The sequence below is a fragment of the Arachis hypogaea genome, chromosome 17, assembly GCF_003086295.3.
Source record: "Arachis hypogaea cultivar Tifrunner chromosome 17, arahy.Tifrunner.gnm2.J5K5, whole genome shotgun sequence".
In the NCBI taxonomy this organism is placed as follows: domain Eukaryota; kingdom Viridiplantae; phylum Streptophyta; class Magnoliopsida; order Fabales; family Fabaceae; genus Arachis; species Arachis hypogaea.
In genome coordinates, this window is record NC_092052.1 from 128,948,295 (window position 1) to 128,975,346 (window position 27,052).

The 27,052-nt window shown below is 29.3% G+C and overlaps 1 protein-coding gene and 1 long non-coding RNA gene across 2 annotated transcripts; both read right to left on the reverse strand.

Annotated features, from left to right (window-relative positions):
- Positions 1–7,738: 7,738 nt before the first annotated feature.
- Positions 7,739–8,861, reverse strand: LOC112766467 (uncharacterized). Its single transcript, XR_003184354.3, has 2 exons — positions 8,411–8,861; positions 7,739–8,324 (listed from the first exon to the last, which is right to left on the reverse strand). It is a non-coding gene; the product is annotated as an uncharacterized lncRNA (long non-coding RNA).
- A 9,243-nt stretch (positions 8,862–18,104) lies between these two features.
- LOC112765331 (signal peptidase complex-like protein DTM1) lies at positions 18,105–19,128 on the reverse strand. The gene is made up of 2 exons (XM_025811239.3): positions 18,749–19,128; positions 18,105–18,457 (listed from the first exon to the last, which is right to left on the reverse strand). Exons 1-2 carry the CDS (start codon positions 18,985–18,987, stop codon positions 18,370–18,372), a joined length of 327 nt encoding a protein of 108 aa, XP_025667024.1. The 5' UTR covers positions 18,988–19,128; the 3' UTR covers positions 18,105–18,369.
- Between the last annotated feature and the right edge of the window lie 7,924 nt (positions 19,129–27,052).

Consider the following 27,052-nt stretch of genomic DNA (forward strand, 5'->3'; position numbering starts at 1 on the left):
GTTAATATTATCCAAAATATTTAGCAAAATATCTAATAATTTATTAGAATACTTTTATCAAATTAATTTGATCATTAATAAATAATTTATTTTAAATTTATTAATGTTCACATAAATGAAAAAGAGAACGTAAAAGTATTATGCTGTAAAAACAAATTAAATATTTTCTATTATATATTTCTAATTTTACAACCAAAATATACTATATGTCATTTTCTCATTGTAATTGAAATCAAATCTGCCACATGTCATTCTCTCATTGTAATTGAAATTAAATATTTCCCTCTAAAATTAAGAAAAATTCTTCCTTCCTCTATATTAATTTTACAACCAAAATGTGCCATATGTCATTCTCTCATTACAATTGATATCAAATCTTTTCCTCCAAAATTAAAGAATTCTCCCCTCCTCCTTCTTCCTTTCTCTATCTCTCATTCTTTCAACCACTCTATCTATTTTATAAATCATTATTAATATCAATGACTAATTACTAATTTCACAATCAAAATGTGTAACATGACATTCTTTAATTACATTAAAATTAAAATTGAGATATTAAAATTGAAATTGAAATATACCTATATTATATATCATATATTACTATCTAATTTAATAATCAAATATGTCACATGACACTCTCATTAAAATTGAAAGAAAATATTTTTCTCCAAAATTAATAAACTCCCTTCCTAAATTCTCTCTATTTTTCTAATTTTCTCTACCATTTTCACTCTATATATAATTTATATTTTATATTAGTAATTTGACAAATCAAAATATATCATCTGATATTTTTTTATTACAATTAAAAATAAATTTTTTTCTTCCAAAATTAATAAACTCTCACTCTCACTCTCATTCTTCATCTTTATCTTTTTCTCTTTTCTCTCATTCTCTATTTTTTCTACTTTTTTGTTCTACAAAAAATAAAATTAACAAAATTATATAATTCAAATAAAAAATTAGACTTTTTCATATAAAAATAATAACTAAAATTTTTTTTATTTAATTTTTTATCTACAAAGACCTTGATTTTCTTAGTCAGAGAGTTTTGTCAATCTACGACTTTTTTTTCGTAAAAGTAATTTAATTTTATAAATTTTTTGTACCATGCATAATTTATACTGTTAGAACAAATAGACCGTAATTTTAAAAAAATTATATTACTGTAATATTATTACGAATAAAAATACTAGTATTCTAATATGGAAAAGACAGGCGGCAAGAGAATAAGGGAGAAATAAATGTTTTTATTTTTTAATTGATTTTATAAAATATGATTTTTATTATAAATAATTTCTCGCCCATAACTTTTTAGTTTCATTTTAATCTTGTAGGATGTCATGCCACAGATAATTTTAAGAGTATTTATTCACTTTGATCTTTAAAAAAATTTAAATTAGTCACTTAAATTTCTAATTAAATTTAATTTGTTTGTTAGTTTTTAACTATTTATTTCATAAATTGCATATGTTCTTGGCCCACTCTGCTATGCCAATTTTTAGTGTAAACTACTATTTGTACCTATAAAGTTGAAAATGCTGACATATCTACCCATAGAAAAAAGAAATTACCATTTGTATCCATGAAATATGATTTTTACAAGCAAAATTATCCAAACCCTAAAAAATTAAATAAAATTTCTAAATTACCCTTATCTTCACCACCACACCACCTCCTTCACCCAATCACCTTTCTAACCCTAACCCTCTTCACCCAGCCACCACCTATCTTTCCCTTTCTAATCTCAAATTCCACCACCACCCTCTTCACCCAACCACCACCCCTCTTTCCCTTTCTAACACTCTCTCACCATTACTTCTCACTCAGTCCCCACCGCTGCTCAAATGGCTCCTTACCACACCCTCCTCTCTTTCATCCTCACGGTCACAGCAACACTTGCTGCCACTTCTCCGGAGAAGAAGAGCACTTTCATAGTGCAAGTCCACTATGAAGGGACAGCTGCGTCGCTGGAAGGGACTTCCCCGCTGCACCCGGAGAGTCGGAGAGTCAAAGTCTTCCCCCCGACTTCTTCTTAGAGCTACTTTAGGTCGAGGTTCTGAAAGAAGAGTTGGCAAAGTAAACAATTCCATCTTCCAACAGTAGCTGCTCCACTATGACTCTGATCGAATCCACTCCCGATAAAGTCAAACTCCTAACTCAAACAAAGAAAAGAATTTCATTTCAAGTGTCAGGCAAAGGACAAAGCCGGGGCTTAGGCTCTTGTCGAGGAGTTCCGAAAGCTGGGTCAAAGCGAAAATCTAAATTAGAAAGAGGGGTGCCTGCGAAAGAAGGAAGAAAGAATCTGAAACGAGAGGAGTGGGACTGTGAAAGCTGTAACCCTTGATCCTAGCCCGCGGACTTTCACCAGTTTATTGAGTGATGTTGTTTGAGTTCAAGTTTGGGGGGACTACGATGGCCATGGCACCCACACCGCCTCCATCGAGATTGAGAGAGAGAGAGAGAGGATGGGGGAGGAGATGATAGTGGTAGTGGTGGAGAGAGGGGTAGTTTAGGGATTTTATTTAATTTTTTAGGGTTTGGATAATTTTGCTTGTAAAAATCATATTTCATAGATACAAATGGTAATTTTCTTTTTCTATGGATAAATATGTCAGCGTTTTCAATTTTTATGGGTACAAATAGCAGTTTACTCCCAATTTTTAATAAAATTGTCTTACATATCACATTAAATATCACATCAGACGTTAAATGTCATGTATACTACGTTATTTATGTGGTGTATGTGATGCTGCATTTTAGACTATGATTGTCATTTTTTATCTTTCTAAACTCAAAATTGAATGCTTCGAATAAGGAGGCTCTTCATGACTTCATGTTTAATTCCAAAACAAAATTACAAGCATCTCCTTCTTTTCTGTTAGATTTTACGAAAAAAGACACGTTAAATATTATTGAGTTTAGTATTGGATGTTAGCGTTAGATAAATAAATTATTGTTGAATTTGATTTTTCGACAATAAATTTCTCGATAATAATTGTAATTGAATTGAAATTTGTTTTGTGTTACAAATGTATGATTCTTGATTAGAGGATTTTTATTATTGAGTTCTTTTATGTGTGAAATAAAAATGATACTCTTATTAAAAATTATTGATTACTTAATTATTAGAAGTTGTTGTTGATTTTTTTATTCTGAATTTTTGTGGCTAATGTGATGAGTATTATTGTTGATTATTTGATCGAAACTTAAAAACTAATTAAAAAGGATTAATTTTGTAAATTTTTAATGATAAATTATATGGATAGTGAAACTTTGAAAATAGTTTAAAAATTATTAAATTTAAATATTTAAAATTAGAGAGTATAATTCTAAAGAGTATATTATTGAGTATGTCTCAAAGGTACAATATATAAAGATATATATAAGTGCTTCAAAAAATCTACTTATTAATTATGGTTTAACACGCTAAAGAAACAACAATTTTAAACAACATTAATAATTACTGTCCGAAAACAAAAACAACATAATTTATATTTAACAAAAGCTTGTTTATTTAATCCAAAGTTATGTAAAAACATTTAGATAACTGCTTAAAATGTATATATGAAAAATATGAATAAAATTTTATTTATAGATTTTCCTTTTTATTTCTTATAAAAAGTTTCGACAATTCACAAAAATAGTTGCAAAATATCTACTTATTAATAAAATCGTTAAATTTTGAAAATAAATTTTTTTAATTATGATTAAAAAATTGTATCAACATTTAATTTTTAAATTTTTTGTAATAAATATACAATATTTGATTTTTTATTTTTAAATTTTTTAAAATTATTTTTATCGTTTTAATCATTTGAGATATCTTTATTTTTATTTAAATATTTCAATAAAATTTTAGTGGTTTACCCATCTTATTAAAATAAAATCTTTAATATTCAATAATAGGCAATTATAATTGTTTACAAAATAAAATATTTGGTTGAGACTTTAGTTTATTACTTATGTTTAAAATGAAAATGTTATGAATTTTTAATGTTGAATGTAATAAAATGATCCGGTGTAACTTTATCGTTTTTGGGATAAATTTGGGAAAATAATCAAAATCAATCCAAAATAATTTTAAATAATAGATGGATAAAATTTTTTATAGATAATTTTTTGTTGTCATCATGACGAGATCATTGTTTTTGAAACTCACATTTGAGAAACAAAAAATCAATTACTTTGAACTTAATCTATAATATGACTAGTGTTAAATTCACTATATTTAAATTTGACATGTTAAATTAAAAATAATATTTTATAATCATAAATCTTTTGAGTTTAGTATAACACAATCATCGTCGTTATATAATAAACGTACTGAATATGCTGTTTTAACTTTATTCAAAGTAAAAAGTAAATAGAAGATTTTGAAATCTATAATATTCTTGAATCATAAGGAGAAAGACATGAAAAAACATAAAAATATATATAACTGTAATAATAGCATGTCAATTTTATACTAAATTTTATATCAAAAGGCTAATAAAAATTTATCGACAACCTATTATCTTACTAACTTCATTAGAAAAGCAATTAGCATATGATGTTGTGCTCCTTGTTACATATTTTATCTCAAATCTAAAAACAGAGTTATAGATAAATTAATTATATTTACAGTAAATATTTATACAAAAGTGTAAATCATAACATGCTATTAAAATAAAAATAATATTATTCTTACCAAAATATTATTAAAAACTTCTTTGAACACGACATTTGTTGTTGATGACTTTGGATTGCCGTCTTCGTCTAGAATTAAAACCCTGAGGCCACTGCGACTCTTAACTCTTGACAAAGCAACATAAAGTTGTCCATGGGTGAACACTGATTTTGGCAAGTAAAGTCCTACATGTGATAATGATTGACCCTGACTCTTATTAATGGTCATTGCAAAGCATACTGTTAATAGAAATTGTCTCCATTTGAACTTAAATGGCAATCCTGAATCTGAAGGGATCAAGTTCATTCTTGGAATGTACACTTTATCTCCAATATTTCTACCGGTCACTACCGTCGCTCCAATTACGTTGCTGCCAAGTTCGTTAACTATTCATCTTGTCCCGTTGCATAAACCTGAAGTCTGATCTATGTTTCATAGTAGCATTACAGCGACTCCTGGCTTCAAAGTCAACTTGTGATTGGGTAGTCCTGAACATTTGATATCATTTAGGAACTCTGGTGTGAACCACTCTTGTTGTACATCTTCATTCTCATCAGCTTGACATGTTGTGTCAGAACTCAAATACTCCTTTTCCATCCCTGGAAAGATTGTCAAGACAAAATCGTTTACCTTCTCGACACTCTCAAGCGTGGGTGCAAGAATTGCCCTACTCTGAAAATACCTGTAAGCTGTAATCTGACATGTTTTGCAACAAATTTGGATATGCAAAGTCTACCAAATGAGAGAGAGGGTCATCAGTAGTTGTAATCAATAGATCATCTGAAATTTTAATTTCTTATTCATCACCAACAACAGAACCAATACTTCCATTTCCAACATCAAGTATCTAATTAGCAAATCTATTCATTTCACCTTCATCTTGATCTAAAGAAGACATTAAAAGCCTCATGTTTGTATGCAATTTCAGAACCTTACAAAACGACCACAAATGAGATGAGTTAATAGCTGATGTCAATATATCGTGTCTACTCCCTTTCGAAATTACCGAAAGTATATGCCTGAAATCACTTCCTAGAACAACAACCTTACTACTAAATGGTTGATGTGTCCTATATTGATCAGTAACTGACATAAGATTCCTGAGTGTCCGATCAAGTGCTTCAAACAATATTTTATTGAGCACTGGAGCTTCATCCCAAATTATTAAGCTACTTTGGATGAGCAGCTCAGCCTTCAAACTGCCATGCTTGATGTTGCAAGTAGATTCATCAATGATTGTAATGGGTATTGAAAATCTAGAATGAGCCGTTCAGCCACCAGGTAGGAGTAAAGACGCAATTTCACTGGATGTGACATTTAAAACAATCTTTCTTCTAGACCGAATAGCAGAAGAAAGTCCATTCTAAATAAATATCTTACCACACCCACCATGCTCATAAACAAAGTAAAAACCACCAGAGTCTGTAATAACAGCATTGAGTATCTCATCGAATACTAACCTTTGCTCATGAGTCATCTTTTGTTCCGTATATAAGTTTGTATGAGTCAACTCATTTGTGTCATATACTAACTCTTCCTCTATTAGCTTATTCTGAAAAAGGCGAACATCAGACATCTTAAGATATGGAATTGATTGATAGTCTCTTAAAGATCTCGTATTGCTGCTGAATATCTTCTCAATCTCAATAAGGAAAAGGTTTTTCAGTTCGTCATCAGTCATGTTTAGTCCTAACAAAAGCACATGGTGGTTTTATGAAATATTTAATAATTAATTCTAAAATAAAACTATTAATATTATTAATAAAAATAAAATAATAAAAGAATACAATCTTAATATATAAAAAAAAAACATAGTAAAATACCTTGATTTTTCATAGCTTTATAATTTAAATTTAAAAATCGAAATGGTTAAAACGTCACTTAATTAGAAATTAGTATTAGAATTCAAATTTCAAATTTTTAAATAGAATTTCCTAATTAGCTAGTACAAATTTTAAATTTTTAAATAAGATTTCCTAATTAAACGTTCGTTGTTCATTAGGAATATAGGAATTTGTTAATTTAAAAATAATTTTTATTAGTTTCGTCATAAATTGTATCAATCCTATCATTTGTCGATAAAAATAAATAAAATTAAATACAATCTAAAAATTAATAACCTTATAAATTACGTAAATTTAGAAAAATATTTAAAAAGAGAGAAAAAAATAAAAGTACTTCTATTGTACAGAAACAATATAAAAGATAACAATGTAAATTGAGTAAAGAGAAAATTTATAAATGTGGCAAGTAAAAAAATTTAATTTTAAAAATTGAAACGATTAAGAAGTCACTTGATTAGGAATTAGTATTAGAATTTCAAATTTTAAATAGAGTTTTCTAATTAGTTAGTATAAATTTTAAATTTTTAAATAAAATTTTTTAAATTAATTCAATTTTATTAGAACAACATTAGAAACAGAATTAAATATAGAAGAATGTCAAATTAAAATTTTCTTTTAAATAGTATAAATTACCTCATATTTTAATAAGACTGGTAATTCTATTTACTTTAATATAATCTTCTGTAATTAGCATAATAGCTTATAAATTATATAAAATTTAAAAAAATAAGTACACATTTGAATTTAAATTTTAAAAAAATTAAATTATATTTGAATTTAAATTTAAAATTTTAAACATAATACTTTAATTAAAAATTATAATTAGATTTTTATAAAAATAAGTACACATTAAAAATTAATAACTAACTTAATTATATCAACAATAATTCATATGAGAAATTTATAACTTTATGACATTAAATACTAAATTAGAAATTAACAAAATATCAACAGTGTGAATCGAATTAAAAATAAAATCACAAATAATAATCAAATAACTTCAATTTATGTTTAAAAAAATTCTAAATTCCAAACATAAAAATCGAAAAGAACCAAAAGAAAAATTACAACTCAAGAAAAGACAATGTTTTCACCAAGGTTGTGAGAACCGAATGGTTCAATAGTTCAACCGAGATCGAACCGTAATTAAACCGTTTTAAATAAAATATATAATAAAATTAATAAAATTTAATATAGATGTAAATATTATAAAAACTAAAGCAACTTATTAAAAATATTTGTCCATTTCAGTGTAAAAGAATCCTACAAATCATAATTAAATCAATTTCTTTCTTCATTCTCAAATTCTCTTTCACTCTCTCTGACTTTTTGTACAACAATAAACTGGTGCTACATAATTCTTTTATCCAGGTTCATCATCTCAGGACAATTCTCCTTTACCTCTAATCACATCCTTGGCAACAACATACACTTCTTGCTTTTGGAGGCCAGAACCCAAAAGATCATGTTCAAGAATCACAAAAAAGAAATCAGAATAACAAACTTACATGGAAAGTCAAACCACCAGCAACAAAAAATTCAGAATCATAAAAATTTTAACAAAAACTTCTAATCAAATATTCAATAATAAAAACTCGAATCCAAACACAGAGAACTCAACATCCAAAGTTAGAAAATCCAAAAACAGAAAAAATAAACAAAGAATTCATACTCAGCAATCAGCATCCAAATTAAATTCAGAATGATATAACCAACAATCCCCAACACAGACCACAAAATTAACAAAATTAACAACCACTGTTAAAATCAACCATCAACCCCAACTTGGAATTCCATCAACAAAATTAACTCTGCAAAAAAAAATTCAACAGAATCATTCAAAACAACCATTATTTCAGAAAATCAGCAACATCATAAATTGAAGTAGCACGCTTACCAGCAATGAGGGAGGAAGGGAAGTGACGGCAAGGAAGAAAGAAATTCAGCTCGAACAGAAAGAGAAGGAGAGAGAGGGCTCGAGGACAACGACGATAAAGACTGCGACGCCAACAGCTCCAAGCAGATCTTTGAGAGGCGACGATGGCAAGGAGAAGCAACGTCTGCAATGACGACGAGACACGGTGCGAAGCAAAGAGGCAGCAACGGAAAGACTGACGGAAACAGAGAAGAGGTGACGGCCAAAAATGATGAGGAGCAGGGCGAGGTGGGGAGGAGCAGGGCGAGGAGGGGAGAAGCACCGACGACCCACGATGAAGAATGGATAGCCGTGATGGTGGCGGCTGCTCTTCGTTGGAGTTGGAGGAAGATTGGAAGGAAATTAGGGTTGAGGTGTGGTGAGGTGAGGGACTGAACAAAAGGGGCTGGGGCTATGTGGGGTTCAAACGTTCAGGGTTTTCATTTTTCTTTTTCTTTTTTGTTCCCTTCTACGCGTCAAACGACGCCGTTTCAGACAAAAAAAAAATTGGTGCCATTAAAAACCCGGCCAGTTCGTCCAGTTCACCGGTTAACCACCAGTTTGACCAGTTTTTTTACCGATTTTTTGCAGAATGGTTCTAAAGATCAATCGGACCGGCCAAGTGACCGATTTTTTGTTAATCCGGTTGAACCGGCCGGTCCGGTCTGATTTTCAGAACCTTGGTTTTCACCAAAATAAACATATGCTTGGCATTATTCTATTAGATAGATTCTAAAATGGATTTCAAAACATGTGCATCCAAATTCTCAAGTTTCATTCTCAATCTTGATCTTCATGCAAGTTGAGGTATCTCCTTACACCTTCGAATCTTCCGACTCCTAGGATAGTCACTTGGTTAGTGTAATAGCATTTTCCAACACTTCGAATTCATCATTTTCTGCAACTTCATTGGAGAATTCAAGCAACAAATTCTGTATAAAATACTATGTCAAATTAAAGACTTCCTTCTCACCTTTGATTTGATCTCAATAATTTGTTGTGAATAAAATAAAGATCTAACTTTGAGAAAACAAACAAACAAAAAATTCATTTTTTGAACAAATACCTTAGCACCTTCTACTTTTTCTCCTTCAATGATTGAAGATGCCTTTGAAGTTGGAAGCAAACCACCGGTGTAGTCAACATTCTAAAATTATAATTAGTTATTAATTATTATTTATAAATTAGATACTACTAATGATCAAGGAAGAGAAAAATAAATTAATTTTTAATAGAATGTACATTTATAACTGTACTTACAATTTGAATAGGGTGAGACTTTTTGAATTTATTTATGAGGTCCACATTATCAGTCAACTTCTTAACTTTATAAGAAGGTGAAAAATGTGGACTATCAGATATTTGAAATTCAACGATGAAGAGGAAGGTCTTATCAATTAGGTTGAGTAAAAGTGTAGGTGTATCTGATAGATCTCCTTTCTCTAGTGTATTATATAGTATATTAATAATAAATAATAAAAAATTACCATTAAAAATATCTTCACTAATGTTTTTAGAAAAAAATATTGGTTAGAACTTATCAATAGGTGTAGATCAAGTATCTCTATACAGCTTTTTTTCAAAACTTGTTTTGCCTCCTTGTCAAAGATTACGAAATATGCACAGTCAGAGTCATCAATGACACTAAGTTTTATTCGGTACCTGCTTAATAAAATAAAACAGCATAAAAAATATTAAACATAGACTTATTCAATATATAATCCATTGTGATTAGACTTTAAATTAAAAAAATAAATACATAACTTTGGAGTCATGGATAAAAGGAGACAGTCACAACTTGAACATTTGAAAGTTTGTGTAAAAGCATATGTGGACCTGTTGCATTCACATTGGCCGTACCACCAGTCTGGAGTATCTATAATATGACTTATAGTAGCCAAGACAACACAAACAACATTCTGAAAAAAAAAAAAAAAACTTAATGATTTAAATTCACTGAGTTTTTAAATCTAAAAGATATACCTGAATAAAAAAGATGAATAAATAAAAATAATCAATGTATAACAGATTTAAATTAATTTTTTTCCTCAACTTTTTTACAGAAAAGAAAATTACTGTATCTAATTCTTTTAACTGCTCAATAGTTTTGCCTTGATAAATTTTTAAAAATGCAACCTCATTTAGAATTCTGCCGATATTACCCTTAGGCAGTGACGAATCCAGAAAATTTTGGTAGTGGGGGCAAAATTTATAAAACATCATAATAATTTTTATAATAAAAATAGTATGTGTATATAAAAAATTAAATATTAAATTATCTATTAATCATTATATATATATATATATATATATATATATATATATATATGTATTATTTAACTTATTTTTAATGTGTATTTTATATTTTAATATATATTTTATACAAATAATTATTTTTTATGTACATATAACATGATTATTGTTATGATTATATTTTATTATTGTAAAAGATAATTAGCCTTTAAAATATCTAATATATAAATTACAATACTAAAATAGTAATTTAAATAATAATATATAATTTAAAATTCTATTGTTTTAGGTTTTCTATTTTAAAAAATTAAATAAGTTTTCTTTTAACACTACCATAAAAATTTCTCTCTTTTTATATATATCACTAAATAATTATATAAAAATTCACTTCCCAACGCAATTAGAAGTCGACTCTTATTGATATTTATAGTTAAAAAAGTTCTTTTAATTAATACAGTTACTATGCAAAAATTAAAGCTAATTTAAAAATAAGATAAATAATTTTTTTGAGTTGATTTTTAAAAAGGAACACTAATTTCGTTTAAATTTGAGAATTAATCATTCTAACGAATTTCTAATATAAAATTTTTAAATCGACGATTAAGTACCAAAAATTGAGTAAAAAATTATTGTGGAGTCAAATTTAATAATGTAATGAGGGCAAATAAATATTATTATCATATACTACTCAAAAAAATTTCAAATCGTAGTGGGGGCGCTTGCCCCCACACCATTGTACATAGAACCGTCCCTGCCCTTAGGTTCTTCAAATTTTACAAAGATAGATAAATAAAGCGAAAGAAAAAACTACGTTAGATAACACACATAATATTAAACTAAATAATTAAAAAAAATATACACCCATAAATTGGATGACATTTGCTTCTTCAAGATTGAAGAATATTTTTGTGCCATACATGAAATTCTGTAAAACAATTTTTTTTTAAAAATTTAATTTAATACAAAATGAGTAAAAACTCACATAAAAAATGAGTAAAAACTCATAAAAATTCACATAATTATTGATAAATATTACTGTTATATAACTTCACTCTAACAAATTGTAAAACGACAACAGCTCTATCTTTATTGTCGATCCCAAAAAAGCATTTAATTCATGTGCATAGTTACCAAAAAGTGTACACTCTATTATTTTTTTTATGTCAAATAGAATGTTTAATGTTAAATATATTTTTTATAGTAAAATAAACAAAAAATAATTACAACTAAAAAAGTAACTACTAATAAAATAATATCAAATTATATATATTTTATATTTTAAAATTAAAAAATTAACAATAAAATTAAAACGTCAAACACAATTTAAAAAAAGTAATAATTAGTTAATTAATTATTTTAAACTCATAAAAAATTAATTACAGAAAGAATGTTTTCTATCAAAATTCTTTTTTTTAAAAAATTAAATACTTTTTTCAAAATCAATCCGAACTGATTTTTCAAAAAATTTAAATACTATTAATAAAAAAACATTGTATTTGAATAAAAACGTTTGTTACCTATTAATAATACTAATAAAAATATTCATAATAAAATAAGTTAAAATAACAATTAAAAAGATGAGAATATCAAAATTTTTAAATTTATAAAAATAAATATATGATTACTTATCATCAATTTCTAATTCAATAATAGTGTACTTAATAGATTTGTTATTTTTTTCAAGAGTCCTCTCACTCTCAATTCGAGCAAGATATCCAACATCTGAAATGATTTAAAATAAAAAAATTATTGTCAATAAGTTTGTTAAAAAGAAAAACACAACAAAATTATCAATAAAATAAATAAATTTATAAATAAATTATACTTTTTCTAAAACAATAAATTTACCAACTAAGTAGGTGTAATAGTACCCAAGAGCATTAAGAGTGTCAAAACTCACAATACTCATGATGTGTAGTCTTGAAATTACCCTCATTGAGTCCAACACCAAAATATCTTATTTGGTAAGATATTTCTTCTTTTAGCAAATTCACGAATCGAGACACAAAAACCCTCTTAACCGAGGCGTATATTTTTCCTCCTTAGAATTGATAAACAAAAATCAAAGAACAATTAGATGGGAATAAACAAACAAATTTAAAATATAAATAATATAAATTTGAAATAAAATAAAAAAATTAGTAGAAAACTCACGTCTTCATCGAGTCAAACCTTTTCAATTGAGTATGGCAATGAAGAATTTTCATAACTTGGTAGTGTTCATAACCGTATCATTCGTATACATACACACAAATTGTTGATTATAAGATTGATTTCTCCAATCTTGTGTATAGCAGCCATTAGAATAAGTAGAGAAATTTTATATTTTTGATGTATGTAAAGAAAAGATTTGATGTACTTTGAATTGTGGTGCTATATATATCTCATAACTTATACTTTTATAGTTGACTCATAGCTAAAATTTTTTAAATTTGATTGACTTTAATTTAAATTTAAATTAAATTTGCAGATACAGTAAATAAATATATTAACAATTTTTAAAATTCTAAATTAACGTAAATATATTTAAATTTACGTATGTAGCTGTAATTTTTTTTAAAAAATCTACAAAAATTTAAAAAATAGTGCTAAAAAGAATCAACAAAATTTTAAAAAATAGTGTTAAAATTTTAAAAATAACAACCTAACTACAACAATTTAAGATTTAAAAAATAACAACCTAAATAAAATAATTTAAAATTTAAAAAATAACAACCTAAGTATAACAACCCAAACAAATAATTTAAGGGATAAGTACTTTTTTAGTCCACAAGGGGTCGAAATCAAAATCGTCCCCAACCTTTCTTTTTATTAAAATCATCCTCAACGTTACAAAACGTTATAAAATCGTCATTTTCTAAATTTTTGGACCAAAATATCATCATTATCATCATTCTCCTCTTACCACCAACATTACCACCACAACCACCACCAACACCAACACCTCACCGTCCGGTAACCCCCCACCCCTCACCCCACTTCCTCACCGTAACCCCCTCACTCCCTCAACCCCTCACCCTCTCACCGTAACCCTCCCACCCCTTATCCCACTCTCTCAGCCCCTCACCCCCTCACCCCCTCACCGAAACCCCCCACCCCTCACCCCTCACCCCTCACCGTAACCCCCTCACCCCCTCAACGTAACCCCCACCCCCTTCCTCATGCCTCTCTCTTCATGGTCATCATCATCATCAACAGAAAATTCAAACAACATGCATAACAAATTTTACAAAAAATTCAATCCACAGATTTTACCAAAATTTCAGCAACAACAATATTCCACAACAAATTTTTACCAAAAATCCAGAAATTTCACAAAAAAATCAGTTCACAGAAGAAGAAGAAGAAGAAGCAGTGGTGGGGTGGTGCGGTGCGGTGCGGTAGGACAGCAGGGCGGCAGGGCGGTGGTGCCGTGGTGCGGTGCGACAGGACGGCAAAGCGGCTGTGAAGCAGCGGCGACTGGCGCAGCTCGTGGCTCCATGGGTGACGGCGTGAGGCGCAGCTGGCGGCAAGGCGTGACGGGTTCGGTGGGTCAGTGGGGGCGGCAGTGACAGGAGGCGTGGCAAGATGTACGGCGGCGCCAAGCTTCTCTCCCTCTCTACCTCTCTGCTCTCTCGGACCTTTGTCCTTCGCGCGGATCTAGCGGCGAGGCGCGGCGGGGCACGCATCGGGCTGAGCACGGCGCGACGGCGGTGCGACTGGACGGCGTGGAGCGCGGCTCCTTCCCCTCCGGTTTCCTTCTCTCCCCTCTCCTCCCCCCTTCCCTTTTTCTCGCGGCCTCCCCCCTTTCTTTCTCTCCCCAGTCCCCACCCCCTTTTCTTCTTTTTTATTTATTTATTTATTTATTTTATATTTATTTTATTTTATAATTTTTTAATAATAAAGGGTAATTTGGTAAAAAACTAAAATCGAAATAGAAAATGACGATTTTATAACGTTTTGTAACGTTGAGGATGATTTTAATAAGAAAAAAAGGTTGGGGACGATTTTGATTTCGACCCCAGACCTTGGGGACGAAAAAAGTACTTATCCCATAATTTAAAATTTGAAAATAACAACCTAAGCAAATAAACTCTCAGACTCAACGTATGAGCGCCACGTCTTTATTGAGTCAAACCTTCTCAATTGAGTATGGCAATGAAGAATTTCCGTAATTTGGTAGTGTCCATAACCGTATCACTTGTATACGTACACACATATTATTGAAGGATTTGATGTACTTTGAATTGTGGTGCTATACATATCTCATAACTTATACTTTTATGGTTGACTCATAGCTAAAATTTTTTAAATTTGATTGACTTTAATTTAAATTTGAATTAAATTTGCAGATAAAATAAATAAATATATTAACAATTTTTAAAATTCAAAATTAACGTAAATATATTTAAATTTACGTATGTAGCTGCAATTTTTTGAAATAAATCTACAAAAATTTAAAAAATAGTGCTAAAAAGAATCAACAAAATTTAAAAAAATAGTGTTAAAATTTAAAAAATAATCACCTAAGTAAAACAATTTAAAATTAAAAAATAACAACCTAAGTATAACAACCCAAACAAATAATTTAAAATTTGAAAATAACAAACTAAGCAAATAATAATTTATAATTTATAAATATAAATCTAAAAATTTCTAGTGACGACACCTAAGCAAACATAAATCTAAAAATTTCTAGTGACGACATCTAAGTAAATAAACTCCCAGACTCCATGTATGAGCACCACGTTAACATATGAGCTCCCCATTTGTATTACTATAAAGATTAGCATCATATAAATACATCGAATTAAATTCTTTTAGAATGAAAATTTTGATATAAAATAAAAAATAATATATAATTATTTTTTAATTATGATAATAATATTTAAAGGTAAAATTATAAAATTAATTATGATTAATTATTATTTTTTTATTTTAAAAGTTTTTTTAACTTATTATGTATAAGAATAAAATCTTTTTGACTTATTTATTTGATTTTTATGTATTCATACTTAAAATGTTATTTAAAACAATAATCTCAAGCTATTTAAATTAATTATATAGAAATTAGAATCAACTTCTTCACGTCACATTACATAAAATACAGTTAAAATAAAATTAATATATTTGTAACGTCTTCTTCTCATGGTTTCAACTTTCAAATGTTTATACATAAATATTAAAACGAATACAAAGAATGTTAGCAACATCGTTTGAATTTCTGGTGTTCGATCTTAATAGATATAAGATTAAAAAAATTCCTTCGAGTCTCCGCTCCTTAAAAAAAATAGACACATTTTCAAAAGTGTAAAATGATATTGAAATGAAATGACACAATTTTAAATCATCTATTGTCAGTTGGATATTTACTCCCACCATTTATACATAGCATATCCATAAACTAGGCTGCATTATCTTTAATATATGAATATGTTACTAAGTGATGATTTTTGGGACGTAATCACTGAATGATTTGTACAATGTTTAGGATAAAAAAAAGTGTAACCAAATGTACGATGAAAACTAAAGAAATACAAGTGGTGAATTACAACCAAACATAATGAGATTGAGCGGGTACAAAAGACAACACAAGTCTAATAATCAAAGAAAAGGCAGGCTGGTAATCAAACCTCATAGTAGCATGTTAGGGATCCGGATACCCTGTAATCTGCGGTTGGGGCAGATGAGGGCGCCTTCTTTGAGGTGGAGCTCGAAAAGTGCGTGGAACCTATTCAGGAACTCGTCCACCTCAAGCATGCCGGAATCCACCTCCTCCGGGAGTTGGGCTTACTCCATTTTCCACTCTACCTTCTCGAACATCTTTCGCAGGAAATCCGCGTTCCTCTCAACGGGCTTCTCAACCACCTTCTCTGCCTCGATCCGCAGCCGAAACCCTTCTCCATTCCCTTTATATTCGACAGTAACATGTTGTGCGTTAGCAGCCTCATCTTTTTCTACCTAAAATGCTCTGTTTCCCCCCTAACAAAGAAGAACTCTTGATGCCTGCTTGTTTTTGGGTTTACATATAGAACCCTTATATAATAAAGTGGACTTTTTGTATATCCTAATTTTACAAAGCCCAATTCAAAAACAAAATTGTCCTAACAAGAGTTTAACATGTTAGAGATGGTAATTTACGTACCTCTGTATTCGGATTCAAATTTTGGTGAATGCACCGAGTATTTAAAAAGGAACCCTCTATTCTTGTGTTGTATCAGTGAGTATGCAGTGAGGAGATATTTAGAATTGGAAGTTGTTCAATCCATCTGACAAAAAAAATAATATTAATAATTATTGTTTTCCAAAAATAAAAACAATATAATTTATATTTAACAAAAGCTTGTCTATTTAATCCAAAATTATGTAAAAATATTTAGATAACTACTTAAAATGTATATAAAAAAATATGAATAAAATTTTTTATAGATTTTCCTTTTCATTTCTTATAAAAAATTTTGACAATTCACAAAAAATAATTGCAAAAAATCTACTTATTAATAAAATTAAAATCACTAGATTCTAGAAATAATTTTTTTAATCATGATTAAAAATTGTATCAAAATTTAATTTTTAAATTTTTTTATAATAAATATACAATATTTAATTTTGTATTAGTTTTTAAATCCTTTAAAATTATTTTTATTGTTTTAATCATTAGAGATATCTTTATTTTCATTTAAATATTTCAATAAAATTTCAGTGGTTTACCCATCTTATTAAAATTAAAATCTTTAATATTCAATAATTAGGCAATTATAATTGTTTAATCACCATAAAAAAAATATTTAGTTGAGAATTTAGTTTATTACTTATGTTTAAAATGAAAATGTTATGAATTTTCAATGTTGAATGTAATAAAATGATCCAACGTAACTTTATCGTTTTTGGGATAAATTTAAAAAAATAATTAAAATCAACCAATAATTAATTAAAAATAATTTTCAATAATAGATGTATAAAATTTCTTATAGTTAATTTTTGTTGTCATCGTAACAAGATTATTGTTTTCGATATTCACATTTTCAGAAAAAAAAAAAAATCTTCAATAAATTATCAAATTTCGATGACTTTAATTGGAATTCAATTTATAATATGAGTAGTATCAAATAAATATATTGATTAAATTTTTTTAGAATGAAAAAATTGATATAAAACAAATAATAAATATATAATTATTTTTTAATTATGATAATAAAATTTAAAAATAATAAAATTATAAAATTAATTATGGTTAATTATTATTTTATTATTTTTTATTTTAAAAATTTTTTCCAAACTTATTATATATAAGAATAAAGTCTTTTTGACTTATTTATTTGATTTTTATGTACTCATACTTAAGATGTTATTTAAAAAAATAATCTCAAGCTATTTAAATTAATTATATAAAAATTAGAATCAACTACTTCACATCACATTAAATAAAATAGTTAACATATAATTAGTCTAACATATTTGTACCATCTTCTTCTCTTAGTTTCAAATGTTTATACATAAATATTAAAAAAAAATACAAAGAATATTGGCAACATCATTGGAATTTCTAGTGTTCAATCTTAATAATTACAAGATTAAAAATCCCTTAAAATCTCCGCTTCTTACAAAAAATAGACACATTTTCAAAAGTGTAAAATTGTAAACAAATTAAATCAACAAAATTTGGACTAAAATTGAGATGAAATGGCACAACTTCAAATCATCTATTGTCAGTTGGATATGTACTCCCACCATTTATACATGGCATATCCATAAACTAGGCTGTAAGCAATCACCCTCATAGGAGAATATGCAAATCTGCATCATATGTATCAAAAAAATCGTTCAAATATGGTCCTATCCTAAACAGTAATAATATGTAAATTTGTCCAAAATAAGAACTCTTAAATATATATACAATTATGCAGGTTTAACTAACAGAGTAATATAGATCTGATTTACTATAAATTTCATAGAAATAAAATTTATTTTTTAGTTAAATTACATTCATAACCTATCAACTTAGTTTGAAGTCAAATTGATTGAAATTACATAAATCGTAAAGATATATAATTGAACAAAAAAAAAAAAAAGAAAACAAGTTACTACCTTTGAAATCCAGATGGTTGGGCAAGGGAAGTTCTTTCTTCAGAAGTCACAGGATAAGGCCAACGAGAAAAGTCGCGATTGAAATAATCCCAATCAGGTAAGAGCAACCCCGCAATACCCAAAATTCCCACAACATAGGTAACTAACATCTTGTTGAAGGAATGAGTAGAGAGAGCAACTATCAACATAAGGGTGGCAAGGAAGAGGAGCGAAGTTTTGAGAGGGCCGTCGTTGGCCATTGCCACAGGGTTAGTAGTTGAAAGAAGGAAAAGTTGATGATATGGATGCTAAAAAAAGAATAAATCACGGTGAAAGAGAGAAGGGCCATACCGACATCTAATACTATCACTTATGAAGAGAAGATTGTTCTTGAGTGAGAGTAACGCGCCACAAAGTTAGGAGTAGTTGCATTGGCTATAAATGCAATCTAACGATCCCTTATCCGCTCATTTAATGTACTCTGCTCTCTTGAACTAAGTGATACAGAGTAGTTGGCAGATTTTTTTTTGGATTACAGTGTTTGATTAGATAAAATAATAATTTTAAAAATTAGAATTTCTATTTAATATATAGTTATATTTTGAAAATATTATATTATTTTTTAAAAATATTTTTATAACAATTTAAGAATTAACCATTTTTACTATAATTTTAATAAAATTACTATTATAATTGAATCCAACAAATGCAAAATCATTCTAAGATGATCAAATATTATAAATAATTACTCCATCAAAATAGGATTGTGTTCTAAATTCTAATATTATAAATAGCACATGCCCATGTTAATATATATAAATCCAATTGCATAAAAATATATTAAAACAAGTTAAAATATAAGATATAAATATGTATGTAAATTGGCGAATGAGTTATAGTTTAAATGAGATCATCTCTTTGTACTCATCTAAGAGGTCGCGGGTAATATTTTTAAATTAGGCTTAAGTCTTATTTAGATTATATTGGTTATTGATACTCAAATTATACAAAATTTTAGAAATAAAATTATTATGTAAAATAATTTATAAAAAAATAGTGAATAACAAGTTTTTATTTTTTGAAAGCCATTTGAAAATAGTGAGGATCTTGATACTAGTTAGGAGATATAAATAGACCTAGTGATACTAACATAAAAAGTGGACATACTAAATTATAAAGGTAAAAACAATGACAAATTTTACTCATATCAAGATAATTATCTAAAAAAAATAAACATCATAACCACAATTGTAATTACTCAATAAAGATAAAATAAGACCTACAGAAAATCATAATTCTCTCACTTTGCATAACTATGACTAAAAACAATCACCTATCTTTCATTCTTAATATGAATTTGAAAAAGTGCTTAATATTATGTATCTATGTCGTTGATATCCCGCTTATAATCATTTTATAGTATAATAGTCTTTTTAAACTCAATCGAGTAGCGTATTACTTTGTACTGCATCGTTCTTGAAGATGGTACAAGAGAAGGGTAAGAAACAATGCAATGTTGTTCGATTATTATTTTCAAAAGTCTTTGATAGTCAACGTGGTGTGACTTTTAGATGCTTCTCATTTACTTATGTTATGACGTATGTGACTCATGACTGGATGCCTATGACATTAAACCAAACAGAATGCAAACACATGCATGAATTTTAACTTGGTTCACTACAAGAAAAATGTTAAGTACCGTCGGATTTAGTGTTGTAGAGTAACGACGGATTTACCGGCAGTAACCACGTCGAATTCGTAAGGTTAAGTAATTATTGGCGGATTCTATTGTCCGATGGTAAATTCGCCGGTAATATCTAGAGGAAAAATAAATTAAATTGGCATGTCCTTACCATTGGGCGTCTGAAAAATCCAACGATAACTCAATTTAGTGAAACGCAACAGTTTACCGTCGGAATTTTCCGATGGTAAGAGTGGCGTAAATTTAAAGCATGAACCTCTTCCCTCTCTCTCTCTCTCTCTCTCTCTCTCTCTCTCTCTCTCTCTCTCTCTCTCTCTCTCTCTCTCTCTCTCTCTCTCATTCCAGCCACCGTCACCATCATTTGTCGCCGCTGCCAAGACCATCGCCATCTCCACCCCCTCTCCGTCGCCGTCAACTCTTTATGCTGACACCTCCTTCTCCTCCTTCTTCCCCTCGCTCTCTCTCTCTCTCTCTCTCCTTCGCCGTCACCACCATCCTCTATCACCATCATTTGTCGCCACCAGAACTTTAGTAACCAAGCCTGCAACATCTACCTCTTCTCTTATTTCTTACTCTATTCTTCATTACAGGTTCTTGAGCAACTCTTTTCCAATTCCTTTAATTTTAATTTAATTTAGTTTAGATTTGAGTTGAATTTCAATTTTAATTTTGAATCAGTTTCAAAGTTAGTTCAGTTCAATTTTCTAAACTTAGTAGATTTAGGTTGATTAATTTAAGTTAGATTCAATACATTAGGTTTTGAATTGTTAAAGTGTTTGAAATTCTCTAATTTTGTTATTTCCTGTGTTGATGAATGTTTTGTTGAGAAATTATTGCTGAGATCATTTGTTGATTGTTTAATTTTAGTTTAATTTAGTTTAGGCTTGATTAAAATTTCAATTTTAATTTTGAATCAGTTTCAAAGTTAGTTCAGTTTGGTTTTCTAATCTTAGTGGATTTAGGTTGATTAAGTTAAGTTAGATTCAATACATTAGGTTTTGAATTGTTAAAGTGTTTGAAATTGTCTAATTGTGTTAATTGCAGCGTTGATGACTGTTTTGCTGAGAAATTATTGCTGAGATTTTTTATAATTGTTTAATTTTAATTTAATTTAGTTTATATTTGATTAGAAATTTTCAATTTTAATTTTGAATCAGTTTCAAAGTTAGTTCAGTTTAATTTTCTAATCTTAGTGGATTTAGATTGATTAAGTTAGGTTAGATTCAATACATTAGATTTTGAATTATTGAGGTGTTTGAAATTGTCTATTTATGTTAATTGTTGCGTTGATGACTATTTTGCTGAGAAATTGTTGCTAAAATTGTTTGATAATTTGATATTTGCAGACATGTCGACAGGTAGAATACTGCAGATTAGGTTGCTAGTTGTGGTCGTAGTCATGGTCGGGGTAGAGGGAGGTTTTCTTCCGGTACCCTCGGGATTTTTGGATCTTCTCCCTCTGCTCCGACCACCCAGGTGACGCTACAAGTTGCGGGTTTAACAGACCAACCGTTCATTATGGTCTTTAACCCCAACTACGTGCCTCTGTCTACGGAAACGATGCCGCCTCCTACCGCTCAGCAACCTGCATTCACGTCGACGCCACCTCATGACGGATGCTGTGGCCTCGGAGTCCAACCACGGAAGTGAGGCAGTAGCTGATGCCCTTCCACCACCTCCCATCGTATGGTTGAAGATTTGGCCTGATGACAGCACGGGGTAAGTATCACGTTGAGTCTCATGTATTTTCTGTTTTGATTCTAATTCAGTGGATTTAGGTTTGAATGCTAGTTAGTATTTTTAAGTTTCAATGATTACGATTAACTTTGTTACTAAAAGTTCCTAAAAATTGATTCCTGTCTAATGGATTTAGGTTGACTCTAATTGCTTGGTTAGTGTTTCATGTTTTAATGATTATGGTTATTGCTGAAAGTTCCTAAAAATTGATTTCTCTTTAGTGAATTTAGGTTGATTTGGTTGGCTGATTAGTATTTTTAACTTTCAACGATTATGATTAACTTTATTGCTGAAAGTTCCTGATAATTAATGTCTGTCTAGTGAATTTAGGTTGATTTAGTTGCCTGGTTATTGTTTCATGTTTCAATGATTATGGTTGTTGCTAAAAGTTCCTGAAAATTGATTCCTCTTTAGTGGATTTAGGTTGATTTGGTTGGCTGTTTAGTATTTTTTAAGTTTCAATGACTATGATTAACTTTATTGCTGAAAGTTCCTGATAATTAATGCCTGTCTAGTGGATTTAGGTTGATTTGGTTGTCTGGTTAGTGTTTCATATTTCAATGATTATGGTTGTTGCTAAAAGTTCCTGAAAATTGATTCTTGTTTAGTGGATTTAGGTTGATTTGGTTAGCTAGCTTGTGTTTTTAAGTTTCAATGATTATGATTAATTTTATTGCTGAAAGTTCTTAAAAATTTATTGCTGTTTAGTGGATTTAGGTTGATTTGGTTAGTTGGTTAGTGTTTTTCAGTTCCAATGATTATGATTAACTTTATTGATGAAAGTTCTTGATAATTGATTCCTGGCTAATGGATTTAGGTTGATTTGGTTATCTGGTTAGTGTTTCTTGTTTTAATTGATTATGGTTGTTGCTGAAAGTTCTTGAAAATTAATTCCTGTTAGTGAATTTAGATTGATTTGGTTGCCTGGTTAGTGTTTTCCTGTTTCAATGATTATAATTAACTTTATTGCTGAAAGTTCTTGAAAATTGTTTCTTGTTTAGTGGATTTAGGTTGATTCTTGTTTGTGGGTTGTTAGGTTTATGTCGAAAAACAACGTGTGTACTCAAGAGATGACCAATGTCATCAAGTTGATGTACGACCATCCCTGATCTAGCTAAACGAAGATCCCCGCTAAGACCAGGGAGTGATGATTTCAGAAATGGGCGGTAATTACTATTTTTTTTAGGTTGAAACCTTTTTAGCTAGTTTATATATTCTATTTTACTTAACTAATTTTAAAGTTTCTTTGTTGCAGTTGCACTTTAGGTGGGACGCTGAGCACGACCTTAACATCAGGAAGATATTCAACAATAGAATGGGTCCATGGCTCCAGCAGATGCTGGATGATGTTCATTAGGGGAGGGACCACCGAACGCAGTGGCTTCGACCGGATATAAAGAAGGCTCTATTTGTTTATTGGGAGACCGATGAGGGGTTCCGGCATCGGCGTCTCACCAACAGAGTTAACAGGGACTTGGCCAGGTTGTCCAAGTATATTGGCGGCTCAGCGACTTTCATGAAGACTAAGGCCAGGTTAGTATGTAAAGTGCCTTTAATTTTGTTAATAACTTAGTTATATTCTTCTGCATATCATTACTAGGCATCCTAATCATATTATTTCAATGCAACATATATGTAGTCAAAGTCGTTGAATCGCGAGGCGACGTTGGCAGAGACGTTCAAGTACACCTACACGTTGAAGGAGAACAAAGAGACATTTGCTGATCAGTGGTCTGAGGACCATTATGTGAGTAAACATACATCTGATTATCTTCTGCTATAAAATTATTAGAGAATAACTATATATCTGTCATACTAATCATAATAACTTGTGTTAATTATACAGGAGTCCTATACACAGATACTAGAGGCTGCGACTCAGCAGTCTCAGCAAGGTAGAGAGGATGCCATTGATGGCTCTGTAGCTTCAATCGTTGATCCCGATGCGGTTTAACGCGAGATCGCCTTAGCACCGTACAAGAACCGCGTATACGGGTTGGGGTCATTTTTCGCCAGTAGCCTCCGTACCTCCAAGTTGAGGCCGTCATCATGCTCCACCACCAGTCGAGCCGTCGAACCCGATAAAGGCATGGATTTGAGGCTGCAGATGCAGGAGCTCCAACACAGCCTTTAACAGCAGGCTCGGAGCTTAACGATTATTGGGAGAGGTATCAGGAAATTCTCACCCGCGTGATGTTTATAAATGAGCTCAGGCTGGAGTGGAGGGAGTCGCTGGAGTAGATGCAGCATATGGAGGCTTAGATGGAGGTATATCATACCCAAATGTGCACTGCTGGCATTGACTTTGCTGATGGTAGCACCGTTGCTGGTGGCAGTGGTCCTGCTGGTGGCGTACGGACATCACCGCCTTCTACGCCGCTGACTCAGGGCCACAGGACTGACGACGACAACTACCTGGATCTGTAGTAATTAGTCTTTTATTTTATTCTTTCATTGTATTTTTTTGATGTACTTGACTTTTAATTTATTTGAATATTGTATTATTTGTTTTAAATAAAAATTTTTCATTATTTATGAATAGACCGCTAATTATGTGAAAAATTTTAAATTTAAAATTAAAATTGATTATTTATTTCAAATTAAAAAAATTGACATTACTGTCGTTATTACCGTAGGAATAATCTGACGGTAATAGTGCACGAAACAATATTTTTTGGCACTAACAATATCGTCGGAAGACTCCGCCGGTAACCAATTAGTTTTTCGAGCTGATAAGCCGTCACAAAATCCGACGGTAATTACTGCCGAACAAAAAATTTCCGACGATAAACATTTACCGACGAAGTTTATACCGTTTGATTGTTTCTGACGATAAATTCGACAGTAATTAAATTACCGTGACTTTATTCATTTTTTCGACGGTAAATCTGATAGTTCTCAATATTTTTCTTATAGTGATTTCTCTTGACATTCTCCTAACTTTATGAAAAGAGAACGATCCCTTGTTGACATAAACTCTTATACAATGCATGAAATTGACTTTAACTTTTCTTACTCATTCTTTTAACATTACTTTGACTTTGGAGGGTATTGAGCTCAAACCATGTATAAAATTGATGAGAGTCATTTCCTTTACCGAATGTTATTATCCTAAAAGTTTGTCGATCACATTTCCTTACCGAACCATCACTTTGATTATCTTGTCTTTGGAGGTCATCTTACCTTACCGAAGGATAATTCTTTTAGTTCTTTAATGCACATAAAATGGTCATTATAATGCTAAATGTGTATGTAATAAAGAGATATTATATCATGACATAAAAATGCTAACATCTGTATTAAAAAATATTTAAAAAATGACACATAACAAAGTAGTATAAAATTTCTACCTCCAGTTAAATTTGTAGAAAATCTATAAATATTCCAATATAAATAGGCATGATTTGTTAGTAAAAAGAGACTTATTTCATTATTAGACTTTGTGTGTATTTTTTATGTTGGTATGAATCTTTAGCTAACAGATAGATTTTATTCTTCTAAGTACATGCATAGGATTAAGATTTGGAGCGATTAGGATTTAATTAGAAACCGATAGATCATAGACTATTAATAAAAATAATATAAGGAACAAATAAACGATAAGTTATGATGACTTAAACGTACTCGATGAACTCAATGTAAATATTGACGTTGCGGAAGATATGAATCCTATGCAAATCTCTGAGTCCATGTTGGCTTTATTATAGATAGAAAATTTCTATATTCTTGGTCTCCGTAATTGGCATAGTTCAAAAAAGATTACTTCTCAAACAATATATGAATAAAATTTGTGAATAGTTTCGCAAAGGGTTTAAAATGAGAGTAAGAAAGTGAGAAAAGATAAATAATTTTTTATCTATAATAAAGTGGAGATAGTATATGAATCACAATAATAGAAGACGGAGAAAATAGGTCATTTAGCATTTTTGAATAAAAAAGAAGAATAAAATGAGAAAGAAAGGACTCAAATGACTCTTAGATTGTATAGATTGTGTTAAGAGAATTTAACTAGCATTTAGGTAAAATATTCAATTTGAATTCTCACTTTGTAAGTCCTATAAAATTTTTTACGTTTGAAATTTAGAAATATCTATTATAAACAAATTTATAGAGAATTGAGTTAACTTTAATATGAACTTTGAACGAATTTAATTGAATATTTGTAGATTGAGATATTTACGAAATACTATTAGTATGTCCGGCTGATTGGTTACAGTACAATTTTTTACTATAAACTTATAATATATTTATATACCTAATTGAATTTGAATTTGATTTTGTACTAAACTCAAAAAATGAAGCCAGTTTTTTATCTTTTCATGTAGTTAAAAATACCTAATAAATATGGAATTAGTTATGACCATATTTTAAAATAGTGTTTATTGTCGGTTAAAAATTTATTAAAATTAATATTTTCATATTTTTAAATTTTAAATTAGATATATTAGTTTTTTAAGTGTATTATCTTCTAATATTCTATCATAAAATTTAAATTTAAATTATTATAAATTTAATTAATTAATTATTAAATAATAAAAATTATTAAAAAAATTAAGATGTTACATGAACTAATTTTCAATTCAATGGCTGATATATCAAACATATTTTTGAACAACTAAGCAAATTTGTAAATTTCAAGATAATTGTTAATTACGAAATATCTCTTATATCATATATGATAACTTATATATTGTAAACAAGTTAGTTTAATTTTTTTTCTTACTTTCTCCTCTTAATCACAATTTGTTTTTTTTTTTCTTATAGAATTTTGAATACGTACTAAGAGGCTAAATTAGATATTTTTTGTGCAAATTTTATTAAGCAAACTATTTGAAGTTTTTCAGAACCACTTGGGTGACTAGTGATTTTGGTTAATATTTAACTGA

Bases quoted from the DNA above. Each gene is read 5' to 3' on its own strand.
- LOC112765331 (XM_025811239.3), bottom strand. From the start codon at position 18,987: ATGGCCAACGACGGCCCTCTCAAAACTTCGCTCCTCTTCCTTGCCACC. The intron at 18,458-18,748 runs GTAGTAACTTGT...CATATGATGCAG, and splicing joins CAACCATCTGGATTTCAAAG to ATTTGCATATTCTCCTATGA.